This window comes from Tenrec ecaudatus, chromosome 9, assembly GCF_050624435.1.
Source record: "Tenrec ecaudatus isolate mTenEca1 chromosome 9, mTenEca1.hap1, whole genome shotgun sequence".
Lineage (NCBI taxonomy): Eukaryota > Metazoa > Chordata > Mammalia > Afrosoricida > Tenrecidae > Tenrec > Tenrec ecaudatus.
Window position 1 is genome coordinate 87,501,524 of NC_134538.1, and position 12,862 is coordinate 87,514,385.

The 12,862-nt window shown below is 41.4% G+C and overlaps 1 protein-coding gene across 1 annotated transcript in view; it reads right to left on the reverse strand.

The window, feature by feature from the left end:
- ABCB5 (ATP binding cassette subfamily B member 5) overlaps positions 1-12,862 on the reverse strand; it is a 124,935-nt gene that overhangs the window by 51,229 nt on the left and 60,844 nt on the right. The window contains exons 14-15 of the mRNA XM_075557582.1: positions 11,636-11,797; positions 4,581-4,730 (exon numbers count right to left, since the gene is read on the reverse strand). Of these exons, the coding sequence (XP_075413697.1) occupies positions 4,581-4,730; positions 11,636-11,797 (312 nt within the window). The remainder of the gene's footprint in view (positions 1-4,580; positions 4,731-11,635; positions 11,798-12,862) is intronic.

A 12,862-nucleotide genomic window follows, 5' to 3' on the forward strand; every position in this document is an offset into this window, starting at 1 on the left:
AGTTTGTCCCCTTTTGACATTTTACACACCATTAAAAATTAAATCCACCCAAGAAGGCCAGATAAAGTGGACAAGGATGGTTTCCTTCACTCCTCTACCTTGGGGGAAAGTCCTTCTGGGTAAAGAAATCGTCCAGGAAGGAGCCAAGCACAGCAAACTGCAAAGGGAAAAGCATTTCTAAGACTCCAAGCATGAAAAGTGTTCAGTTTCATGATCTGCTTACATATGTACACATATGATGGGAAACTAATTTGTCCTACAAACCTTAATCCAATTCACAATAAGAAGTTTAAGTAAATTGAAGCAATCAGAAAGAAAGATGGCTACTTGTCTTGTGTAGTATATATAAGCCTTCCTCTGTAATAAAATATAGTCACCGGGGTGGTGTAGTGAGTACACATTTGTTGGATGGAAACTTGAAAGTGAATGAATCTAATATCTGAAACACATTTATATATACATGTATCTATATTGGAGTCATTTTAGAGTTTCTATTTACAAGTAAAACATTGCGAAATCTCAGCAAATTACTTAACAGTTGTCAGGACTTGGTCATCTTTTCAAGGGGATATTACCTATTTTATAGAACTACTTTGAGTATGAAGTGAAGGAAAGCAAGTACAGTTTAGCTCAACTCAAACAAGCCCCGTTGTGGTCGAGTCAAATCCATCTCATAATAAGTGCAAGTATGCCCAAGTCTAACTGATGTCTGGAATGCCTTTGTTGGCTGGTCTTTTTCTGAAGCAGATTGGCAGGCCTTTTTTTCTGGTTCTTCTGGGTGGACTAGAGTGCTTAACTTTTGGGTTAAGTATCTCATGTGTTAGCCACTTGCACCACGTAGACTGGGGCATATAATAAACACTTAACAATGTTAGTAGCCATTGCTGTTGCTGAGGCTATTATTCCAGAGGGAAAAACAAAAGCAAAAACTCACTGACATCAAGTCACTTCTGACTCATAGCAACCCTATAGGATGGGCTTGAATGCCCCTGTAGGTTTCTGAGACTTCAACTGCAAGCCCCTGCTTCTCCAATTATGGAGGAGAACAGCTCTGTGGGTTTCTGAGACTGTAAATCCTTGCTGGAGGAGAAAGACTCCTCTTTCTCCTGAGGAGCTGCTGGTGGTTGCAAACAGCTGGCTTTCTGGTTTGTAGCCCAATAGCCAGCCCAAACGATGCCAAACAAAAACCATAACTGGCTGCTGATGAGCCCATCCTATCATAGTGACCCTGTGGGACATGGCAGAACTGCTCCTGTGGGTTTCTGAGACTGGAACTCTTTTGGGAGTGGAAAGCCCCATCTTACTCTCACAGACCTGCTAGAGGTTTTGAACTGCTGACCTTTCAGATCACAGCCCAAAGTGTAACCACTAAGCCACCAGGGGCAGGACTCCTATGTTTGATTACAGAGGAAGGTTTATGTATATTGCACAACACAAGCAGCCATATTTTTTCTAATTGTTTCCACTTATTTCCAATTTTAATTGTGAATTGGATTATGGTTTATAGAGAAAATTCGTTTTCCATCCAACCATTCATACACATTTTATTTCGTGTCACTAATCGCAATACCCAAGATATAATATCACTCATCCCACTTCCTTCTGGTGTTTCCCATTTCCATTCCTTCTCTCCTAATCCCTTCTGCCTTCGGAACTTAGTCCTTGGGGAAACGCTGCCCTTTTCATCTCAAATGATTAATTATTTCAAGGAGTGTGCACCTCCTTGTTCTCGTGGTTTCCCTTGGGTTGTCTGGTGCAGCCAGTCAGAATGACGCCTACTCGTGTGTACAGTATGATGGAAGGACACACTGCCTGGCTGGCCTGCTCATGTGTACAGTATGATGGAAGGACACACTGCCTGGCTGGCCTGCTCGAGTGTACAGTATGATGGAAGGACACACTGCCTGGCTGGCCATGGCCCCTCTTCACAGTGGTGGCTATGTTTGAGCCCATTGGCAGCCACTGTCTCAGTCCATCCCCTGGAGGGTGTTTCTCTTTTCTATGACCTACTGTATAGACTTGAGTATAAACCGACCCGAATATCAGCCAAGGCACTAATTTTACCACAAAAACTGCATTAAAAATGTGCTGAAAAACTTGGCTTATACTCGAGTCTATATGGTACTTTACCAAACACAATACCCTTCTCCGGGGACCAGTCTCTCCTGATAGAATGTCCCAATTATGTGAGATGGAGTTTTGCCATCCTTGTTTCTTTTTTTCTTCTTTTTTCAGAAATCCTTTTACTGGGAGCTCTTACAAATATCATGACACCCCATAGTTCAATTGCTACCACAGTCAGTTTCCAAACACTTTCTTTCTTCTGGAGCTCCTCGAGCCTTCTCATTTCTCAAGAGCAGCTGGCTGTGCTTCTTCCAAGACAGACTGGCGTGTTCTCCTGGCAGTTGATGGTACTTCCAACCCTCTTCCCCAGCACTATAATCCATATGCAGCGATCATATGAATTCCTCTTTGGTTTTCTTAATCCATTGTCCAACATTCTCCAAAGCAAACTGAGACTTAGCATGTCCGAGTAAATTATAGAAACTAGCAAGCAGGAGGAGATCTGATAGTGTAGTGGGTTACACTTTGGGTTGCTAACCCTGAGGTGAGCAGTTTGAAGCTACCAGCTGCTCTTCTGAAGAAAGATGAAGTTTTCAATTTCTATAAAGATTTGCCATCTCCAGCACTGACAGGCACAGTTCTACTCTGTTCCCTAGGGCTGCTGTGAGCTGAAATCAACTCGATGGTGGTGAGTTTGAGTGCTTTTTTTTAAAGCAGGAGAACTGTCTTATAAAGATTGTCTTTTAAAATTCTATACCATCCTGACGTTTATAGGATAACCTGTACTGTACAGATCATTTAAAATAATTATTTTTTTGCCTCTGTGAAAATATAATATCAGGTTCAGGAAAATAGGTATCACTCAAATACTGTTATCAAGATACCAAAAACATAGCCATCAAGTCAATCCTGATTCATAGCAACCCCCAGATAGGGTTTCCAACACTGGAAATCACTTAGAGAGCAGACAGCCTCATCTTTCACCTTTGGAGTTACTGATGGGTTTGAACTGTTGATCTTGCCACTAGCTGGTCAATCCCTAATCAACAATGCCACCAGGTGTCCTTGTTATCAAGATATTAAAGAATAAAATGAAATGGGACAAAATAAGAAAAAAAGATCGGTGAAATCATGATAGATTCTGTGCAAGCTAAATAAGCTACAGGTTGTCTGTGTTAAGAAATTGTGATATAAAAAGATATGAAATTCTAAGCAATTAAGAAGAGATATTAGGATGTTATAACAAGGAGTGCAAGAAAGAAGAAAATGTTCTAAGCTTAATAATTGTATGGCCCTTGATATGATTGAATTATTGAGTTGTATGATATATTTATTATGTCCCAATAAACCTGTTTATAAAAAGGAGAATGGAGAAAATGTTCTAACACTGAGTGTGGTGATGATTGTACAACTTTTGTCAATGTGGTTGAACTATTGAACTGTACGCTATGGGAGTCATATGCCAATAAAACTTATACAAATAAAATAAAACAAATTAAAGAAAAGAAAAACGATCTTCAAGAATTTTAATCTTTTTTTTTCCCCTCCCAAAAAAAGAGAACCTGATGCAAAGGGCTTAAGTGGAGAGCAAATGCTTTGAGAATGATTGGGGCAGGGAATGTGCAGATGTGCTTTATACAATTGATGTATGTATATGTATGGATTGTGATAAGAGTTGTATGAGCCCCTAATAAAATGTAAAAAAAAAAGAATTTTAAACTTTATTTGATGTTTTTTAGAGTTATATGAAGTTATAATTTTTATTGCAACAAATTGCATATATTTAAAAGGTGCAATTTGATAACTAGGCATAAGTACATAGTGGTGGACCCTCCCCACAGTCAAGGTAATGAATCCATGGCTCCACAAGGTTCTCCTAGTTTCTGTGATTTCGCTCATAAATCTTGCCTGGCTGCCAGTACTTCCCTCCTGCAGCCACTCATAGGCTTCCTGTCACTTTAGATTAGTTTGAATTTCTTAGGATTTATATGGAAGCAAACAGTATACACTTTCATTTTGGGTACTGCCGCTTTTGCTCAGCAAAATGATTTGGAGGTTTAGCTAGCTTATTTCTTCTTTTGCTGAGTAGTGTTATGCTGACTGGATAGCTCGTTATTTGTCCATTTATCTATTGATGTAAGTTTGTAACATTCGCATGAGACTTCTTGCCCCAATAACAGCCTCCAACATAAACAAAAGTTCATTAGGGACCTTCTTCTCAGAGTGTCTCAGCAATTCTACAACAAAAAACTTTGGGGCAGACTGATGTTGGGTGTAGGAGCCTGGTGGCATAGTGGTTATGCATCGGGCTGCCGAACACAAGGTCTACAGTTCAAAATCACCAGCCACTCTGCACGAGAAAGATGAGAAGTTCTACTCCTGTAGAGCCTTACAGTCTCGGAAACCCATGGGGGTATCTGTACGCTGCCCTATAGGATCACTATATAGTATTAATCATAAATGAATTCTAACACTTTAAGCATCAAGGAACAACTTAAGGACAGTAAAATGATTACCTCTTTATGTTGCATGGTTTTCTCAGAATTGCCATCACAGTCTGGCTTTAATCCTGACTTCATGGTATTTACAGAGATTGGAGGAATTGAACCAATATTTTGTTCAGTAGAATATGTCACATGTTCCATTTCTTCATCAACTTTAATATCCTTAAATAAAGAGTATACTGGTTACCATTAGATTACAGCCATAACATTTCAAAGCAATTTTGCTAAAAATTCCTCCAAAACATTTATTGCCTCTGCTACTGTAGGAGACATGCTCTGACAAAGGTCTTGCTGAACAAACTAATAGGAAGTATGCCCAATTCATACTAAAATCTTCGTGGCTACAATATGTAACTATTGTATTGTAATACACACACACACACACACATACACACACATACACACATACACACATATACACACACACATACACACACATACACACATACACACACATACACACATACACACACACACATACACACACACAGCAAAATCAGTTGTCATAAAGTCCATTCCAAGTCATGATGACCCCATGTGGGTCATAGGGATTCCAATGTATGCGTTTTTGGAAATAGACCACCAAGCCTTTCTTCCAAGGACCAAGGTGCCTCTGGGTAGACTTGACCAACCAGCCTTTCTTTTTTTTTTTTTTAATTTTAACAATTTATTGGGGCTCATACAATTCTTTTCACAGTTCATATATATACATACATCAATTGTATAAAGCACATCTGTACAGTCTTTGCCCTAATCATTTTTTTCTCTTTTCTTCTTTTACATTTTATTAGGGACTCATACAACTCTTACCACAATCCATACATATACATACATCAATTGTATAAAGCACATCCATACATTCCCTGCCCCAATTATTCTCAAGGCATTTGCTCTCCACTTAAGCCCCTTGCATCAGGTCCTCTTTTTTTTCCCCTCCTCCCTCCCCATTCCCCCTCCCTCATATGCCCTTGGTAATTTATACATCGTTGTTTTGTCATATCTTGCCCTATCCGGAGTCTCCCTTCCCCCCTTCTCTGCTGTCCCTCTCCCAGGGAAGAGGTCACATGTGGATCCTTGTAATCAGTTCCCCCTTTCCAACCCACTCACCCTCCACTCTCCCAGCATCGTCCCTCACACCCTTGGTCCTGAAGGTATCATCCACCCTGGATTCCCTGTACCTCCAACCCTCATATGCACCAGTGTACAGCCTCTGTCCTATCCAGCCCTGCAAGGTAGAATTCGGATCATGGTAGTTGGGGGTAGGAAGCATCCAGGATCCGGGGGAAAGCTGTGTTCTTCATCGATACTACCTCACACCCTAATTAACCCATCTCCTCTCCTAAACCCCTCTATGAGGGGATCTCCATTGGTCGACACTTGGGCCTTGGGTCTCCACTCTGCACTTCCCCCTTCACTTAATATGATATATATATACACATATATATACATACATATACACATATATACACATACATACACACACTTATATCTTTTTTTTTTTTGCATGATGCCTTATACCTGGTCCCTTGGGCACCTCGTGATCGCACTGGCCGGTGTGCTTCTTCCATGTGGGCTTATTTGCTTCTGAGCTAGATGGCCGCTTGTTCACCTTCAAGCCTTTAAGACCCCAGACGCTATCTCTATTGATAGCCGGGCACCATCAGCTTTCTTCACCACATTTGCTTATGCACCCATTTGTCTTCAGCGATCCTATCATGGAGGTGTGCAGTCAATGATATGATTTTTTGTTCTTTGATGCCTGGTAACTGATCCCTTTGGGACCACTTGCTCACTCAGGCTGGTGTGTTCTTCCATGTGGACTTTGTTGCTTCTGAGCTAGATGGCCGCTTGTTTATCTTCAAGCCTTTAAGACCCCAGTCACTATCTCTTTTGATAGCCGGGCACCATCAGCTTTCTTCACCACATTTACTTGTTCACACACTTTGGCTCCAGCCGTTGTGTCGGGAGAGTGAGCATCATAGAGTTCCAATTTAATAAAAGAAGGTATTCATGCATTGAGACCAACCAGCCTTTCATTGAGCAGCAAGCAAGTTAAAAATTTGTACCACACAGGGACTCCGTTTCCAAAAACTTGTGTAATTAACGGGAGAAACAAATGCCTTAATATAAAATAATTATTAAGTCAGGGTAGATCGTAGTAACAGGAACTTTGTGAGACAGACAACTCAAACTCTCTGACCACTTCCACCCAGGCTTCTCTGTATTCTGTGAAATTTTAGCATGTGGTCAGGCACTGAGTCTAAGACAGCGGTTCTCAACCTGTGAGTCTTGATCCCGTTAACAACCCTTTCACAGGGGATGCCTGATTCATAACAGTAGCAAACTAACAGTTATGAATTAGCAACAAAATAATTTTGTGGTTAGGGTGGGGTCACCACAATGTGAGGAACTGCATTAAAGGGTCATGGCACTAGGAAGGTTGAGAACCACTGAAGTTTCAAACAATTTGTGAAAAAGTAGTGTCAAACTATAATGCAGAACCTCCACAAACTCATGGAAGCCCCAATGTATGTGAGGGTAGTCCTGAGCCTGAGAGACAATAACCCCTGGGCCTGGCCCTGTGCCTCATAGAAAGTAAAATTGATGGTGCCTAGGGCTAAAGAAGGAAGTGTTCCTAGGGAACCAAGTCACCCTTAAAGAAACCCTCGAAGGTAAAGGCTAAGGCTCAGTTTTAAGCCTGAATACTGCAAGTCTAGTTTTGTTTTATTCTTGATACTCAGAGAAATGAGACCTTTTGGGTGAGAACACAGTGCTAGGTTTCCTCCCCTCCTCTGCACGTGGTCTGAGTAAACCAGCAACTTTACCCTGCATACTGGATAGTACACGTCACATATGAGTAGTAACCCGTTGTTGAAATGTTGAACATTACCTCGAACACACATAAGCTATGGAAGGATGGGTCATGAGAGGAAAGAGGAACCAAGTTAGGAGGGTGGTAGGCTAGGCTAGGGTGGGAGAGTAGAGAAAGGGGAGATGGCAGTGCTTTAGGAGAAAGTATCCATGGGAGGCTTTCAGGAATACTGTAATTCTGTGACAAGCTTAACAACTGTTAATCAGTCATTGAAAAGCACAGTGAACTTTAACCAGCCATGCACTATCCAATGTCTTTAATCTGACATTCCTTTAACGCTCATTCTCTTTTTTCTAGACATTTCCCCACCAAATGATAAGTCTTTGATTAGGTCTCTCCAACTCTCACCCCCACCCCCACCCCCAACTCAGAAACTATTACTTTGAGTTAAGTTTAAGATAACAGTCGGACCTCTTTTCATTAAAAAAATTTACTAAGAAGTTGATTGAACAGGCCAAAGATCATCCCCTTTCCGTAGAAGGATGTTAGGCAAAACAACAAGCAAGGGCAAGTGTCCATACATGGAGAGCTTTGGTTGGTGGTGCTGGTTGCCATTGAGTGGACTCTGACTCAGGGCCATCCCATGTGTCCAGAGGAGAACTGCTCCAGATGGTTTTCAAGGCTATGGCCTTGGGAAGCCTGTCTCCAGGCCCTTTTTTCAGCAGTGCCTCTGGGTGGGTTCTAACTGCCCACCATGTTAGGGGTGAGAGTGACTAGAACACTGTAGGTGTTATTTGAATACTAAGGATATTAATTTAGGTAATCAGAGTATACAAGTCCACTTTGAAGGAAAAGGATGTGTCAAGAGGGAAGTGAAAAGGAACTAGAGGAAAGAACCAGGAGGTAAAGGACATTCATAGAGGCATAAATACAGGAAAGAGGCTTAAATGAGAGGGGAATAGATCTATGTACTCCTATCTATATGTTAAGAATTAAGGTTGCAGATGGACATTGGGCCTCAACTCAAGTACTCTCTTAACACAAGAACACTTTGTTCTAATAATCCGGCATTCTGTGATACCCACCTTCCCAACACATGATCACTGAAGACAAAACGGGTACATAAGCAAATACAGTGAAGAAAGTTGATGGTGCCTGGCTATCAAAAGATATAGCATCTGGACGGCAAAGCGACAAAAAAAAAAAAGATATAGCATCTGAGGTCTTAAAGGTGTGAAGATAAACAAGCGGCCATCTAGCTGAGAAGCAACAAAGTCGACATGGAAAAACCACACCAACCTGTGTGTTCATGAAGTGTTGATGGAATCAGGTATCATGCATCTAAGACCCAGAATAAAACCATACCCCAGGTGAATGGGGGACCAGGGCATGGAGTGGAGACCCAATGCCCATCTGTAGACTATTGGACATCCCCTCACAGAGGGGTCATAGGGATGAGATGAGCCAGTCAGGGTGCAGTATAGAACTGATGAAACACACAACTTTCCTATAGTTCTTTGGTGCTTCCTTCACCCCACTATCATGTCCTCAATTCTACCTTACAAATTGGATTAGACCAGAGCATGCACACACTGCTACAGATAAGAGCCTGCAACAGAGGGAATCCAGGATAGATAAACCCCTCAGGACCAACAAGGAGATTAAAGATACCAGGAGGATTAGGGGTGGGTTGGGGGAGAAAGGGAAATTGATCACAAGGATCAAACTAGAACCCCCTCCCAGGGGGACAAAAAATGGAAAAGTGGGTGAGAGGGCAACCAAGGACGATGCAAGACATGGAAAAATTAATCTATAACTTATCAAGGATTCATGAGGGAGAGTGGGCAGGGAGGGGTAAGAAATGGGGAGTTGATATCAGGGGCTCAAGTGGGAAGAGAATGCTTTGAAAATGATGATGGCAGCATATGTGCAAATGTGCTTGATACATTGGAGGAATGTATGGATTGTGATAAGAGATGTAAGAGCCAGATAGGAACTGGAAACACAAGGAATCTAGGATGGATGATTCCTTCAAGACCAGTGGTGAGAGTGGCAATACTGGGAGGGTGGGGTTAAAAGGGGGAATCTATTACAAGGATCTACATATAACCTCCTCCCTGGGGCACGGACAACAGGAAAATGGGTGAAGGGAGACATCAGACAGTGTAAGATAAAACAAAATAATAATTTATAAATTATCAAGAGTTCATGGGGCAGTGGGGAGCCGGGAGGAGGGGGTAAATTGAGGACCTAATACCAGGGGCCTTCATGGAGAGCAAATGTTTTGAGAATTATGAGGGTAACAAATGTACAAATGTGCGCTATACAATTTATGTGTGTATGGATTATGATAAGAGTTCTATGAGCCCCCAATAAAATGATTTTTTAAAAAGATGTGTCTATGCCTTTATACCACAAATACATAATTTTTTATTTGTCTAACCAATGACGCCTTTTAAGAACTAATAATGGATCTTTGTTTAGTTTTTAAAAATAGTTTTATTGGTCTATCTCTGTTTAGTTTTAATGAATAAAATGAAGGCACATCACCCTAAAGAAAGATATGAGTGTAGTGGTTTTTAAATAATCTTAAAACAGAGTTAATTGGATGGCAGTTATTTTCTTTTGATATTACTGAGGTGAGTTTGAAATTCTTGGAACTTATTACCTCATAAAGTCTTAAGTCTACCATGGGAAAGAACATCATGCAAACTCTTGAGTTTGCATGGAAGGGTTGTAATATAAATCAGCATTTGGCTGTTTTCAAATCAAATGTTACATGTTTGTAGTTCCCTTTTTCCCCCCACCATCTTTGCTTCACGGAGAATGTTCAGAAATATTTGACTCATCATAGGTGAAGAAAGTGAAGTTATGAAATTTGACATTATAAGGTCGAGGAGGAGATGGAGGCTCAAAACTTTCTAAATTTTGTAATTTGTAGGGAACCTCAATACTATTGTTGCTCTTGTTAGTTACCACTGAGCTCATCTCACCTCATGACCACCCACGTAGGCACAGAAGAAGTGCTTGGGGCAGCAGGGCTGGGAGTGGAGTGGTGTTTGTTCCAGTCAGGAAACTTTAGCAAGCAAATCTACAGGTCCAGTTTTAGAGGTATCCCTGGGAGGATTTGAACTGCTAACCTTCCAGTTATTAGGTGTGTCCTTAATCTTGTATACCATCTAAAGGCTCCAAGGACAATAGTATTGATAGCAAATCTGTAATCTGGAGGATAAGGAAGTAAAATCAAGAAAGGGTCTAGGATGACTTATCTGTGAATGATCCCTTGGAAAGCAGGTGATCTCCTAAGCTAAGAAAGAAGAGTGAAGAAGATAGCTATTGGTAAAGGCCATTCACACGCATTAATGTTGCCTGTAACAAGGGGCATGAAATCAAGCAGGATAAATGGCATGGCGTGTGGGAAAACAGGAGTCCCAACAACCGAGACTTCATCAGTGTCCCTCCAGCACTATTATGAAAGCATACGGTTCCCACGTGGATCTACTGAGAGGAAGCAATATACACACAGGTAGGGATTTACTTGGGCATCCTTCAGTCACCAGATATTTACTGAGTCTCCATGGTATTGGCAGGCTCCATGGATGTATCCTACAGGTTGTTTCAACTTTTCTGCCTGGTTTTTAAGAATCCTTAATTATTTCCCTAACATTCGTCTTTCCTCACAGAAGGTGGGGTTCCTCTTTGTTTCAATTGCATGTCAAGTTTCTTCTTCTTTCCATGTTACTGTTTTCCCTGGCTAGACTCTCCTTCCATCTGAAACTCCTTCCTTGTAGCCTTCAAACCCGCTTCCAAGCAATCCAGACTCTTCCCATCATCACCCCCGTCATTCGTACTTCTACTACCTGCAGCATAGATAGGTTTGAGTTTGCATTTTACTTTTGTGAGTTTTAAAACTGCAAGTAGGGATTGGGTGCCATTTTTCTTTGTGTTCTAAACACAAGGTCATCATATACAGACATAAACAGTCCTAGATCTGCTGCATACAAACTTTGAGGCTTATTGTTGCCTGGCAATGAATAGGTGTAGCTACCCCTTAGACCTTTAATTGTCACCATATTATCTAACACAGGGTGGAGGATATTTGGTACATATAAAAATTGTTCCTTACCTGAGGAAATATAAGTGAACCCTGATTACTTTTTGAAATTGGATTGCAATTCATCACTGGCACTTTCTAGTGCTATACAATCTCTTAACAATCCTCCAAAGTGCAGCAGCAGCATCATGCCAACATTACCTGTGACATTGCAAGTGAATAATACAGGCCTTCTCTTGCCATGAGGTCGGCATGCGTTCCTTTTTCCACTACCCTCCCATCTTTCATGGCCACGATCAGATCTGCATTTCTAACAGTAGACAACCGATGCGCTACCACAATCGTGGTCCGACTTTTGCTTCCCTGGAAAACAATGTGTAGAGAAAACACACAGAGAATTAGGACAGAGATGAGATTCTACAACAGTCAAGAAAAGTTTCTGTTAAAATATTCTCTTAAATATCGAAAGAATATATTTGGACAAAGAAATTTGGACACCTGAGTAAATTAGGAAAGACCAATATAAATGGGAGTCAAAAGAAAAATTTTTAAAAAGTTGATTAGATTGGAAAGTGATGGCTTTATAAAGCTGTACTGTCTTAGGACTAGAAGTGAACTAAATATCCTTTCATTTGAGCCTCTCATAGATGCAAGGTTATTAGTAACTTAAAGTAATCAAGTAACCTACACTCGTTATTTCTCATTTCCTTCAGCTCTACAATGGGGCTATAAATAAGATCGGTTGGGTACAGAATCAAGATAATACATAGTTTTAATTTTTTAGAAAGTTATCCTGGGGACTTCTGGCAAGCTGCTGAATGAGTAACATATATCAGAGGGACTCCACAGAAATCAGTGAAGGAGAGCAACTGAGAGGGAAATTCCATGCTGCTAGGTCACAGTAGAAGTATCATAAAGATAAGTAGACGCAGATCTACTAGGTTTTGAGGAGCTGTGGGCTTTTGACTTACCACTGTAGAGGCCGGCTAAGGCTTAACCTAGCCCTACCACAGTCTTGGCCAGAGCCAGGCTACTTTGGAAGGCCCACGGGCTTTACTTCAACACAGCCATAGCTTGCGGCAACATCTGGGCAGGGTTCAAACCCCTCCAACCCCATGATCATGCAATCAGGACTCAGCATTATCTTTACTTTTGTTTCTCTCTCTTCCATGTTTCCCCCCACAGTCTCAGCAGGCTGTTTTTTTTCTCTTCTCTTTTCTCTCACATGCCACTGCTGGCCTCTAGGCCACCCCCCTTTGCCTGGGAAATTATGCTGGCCTTCCACCCAGCTGGGGGAGCTCTGATCTTTGTGGTTTAACATGTGACTGGGAAATGCCACCTGCCTTCTTCTGCAGGGGAAGTCACACCTACACTCCAAACCCCTTTAAGTGGATGGGGGACATCTTGCCCACTCTTTAGGGTGCTCCA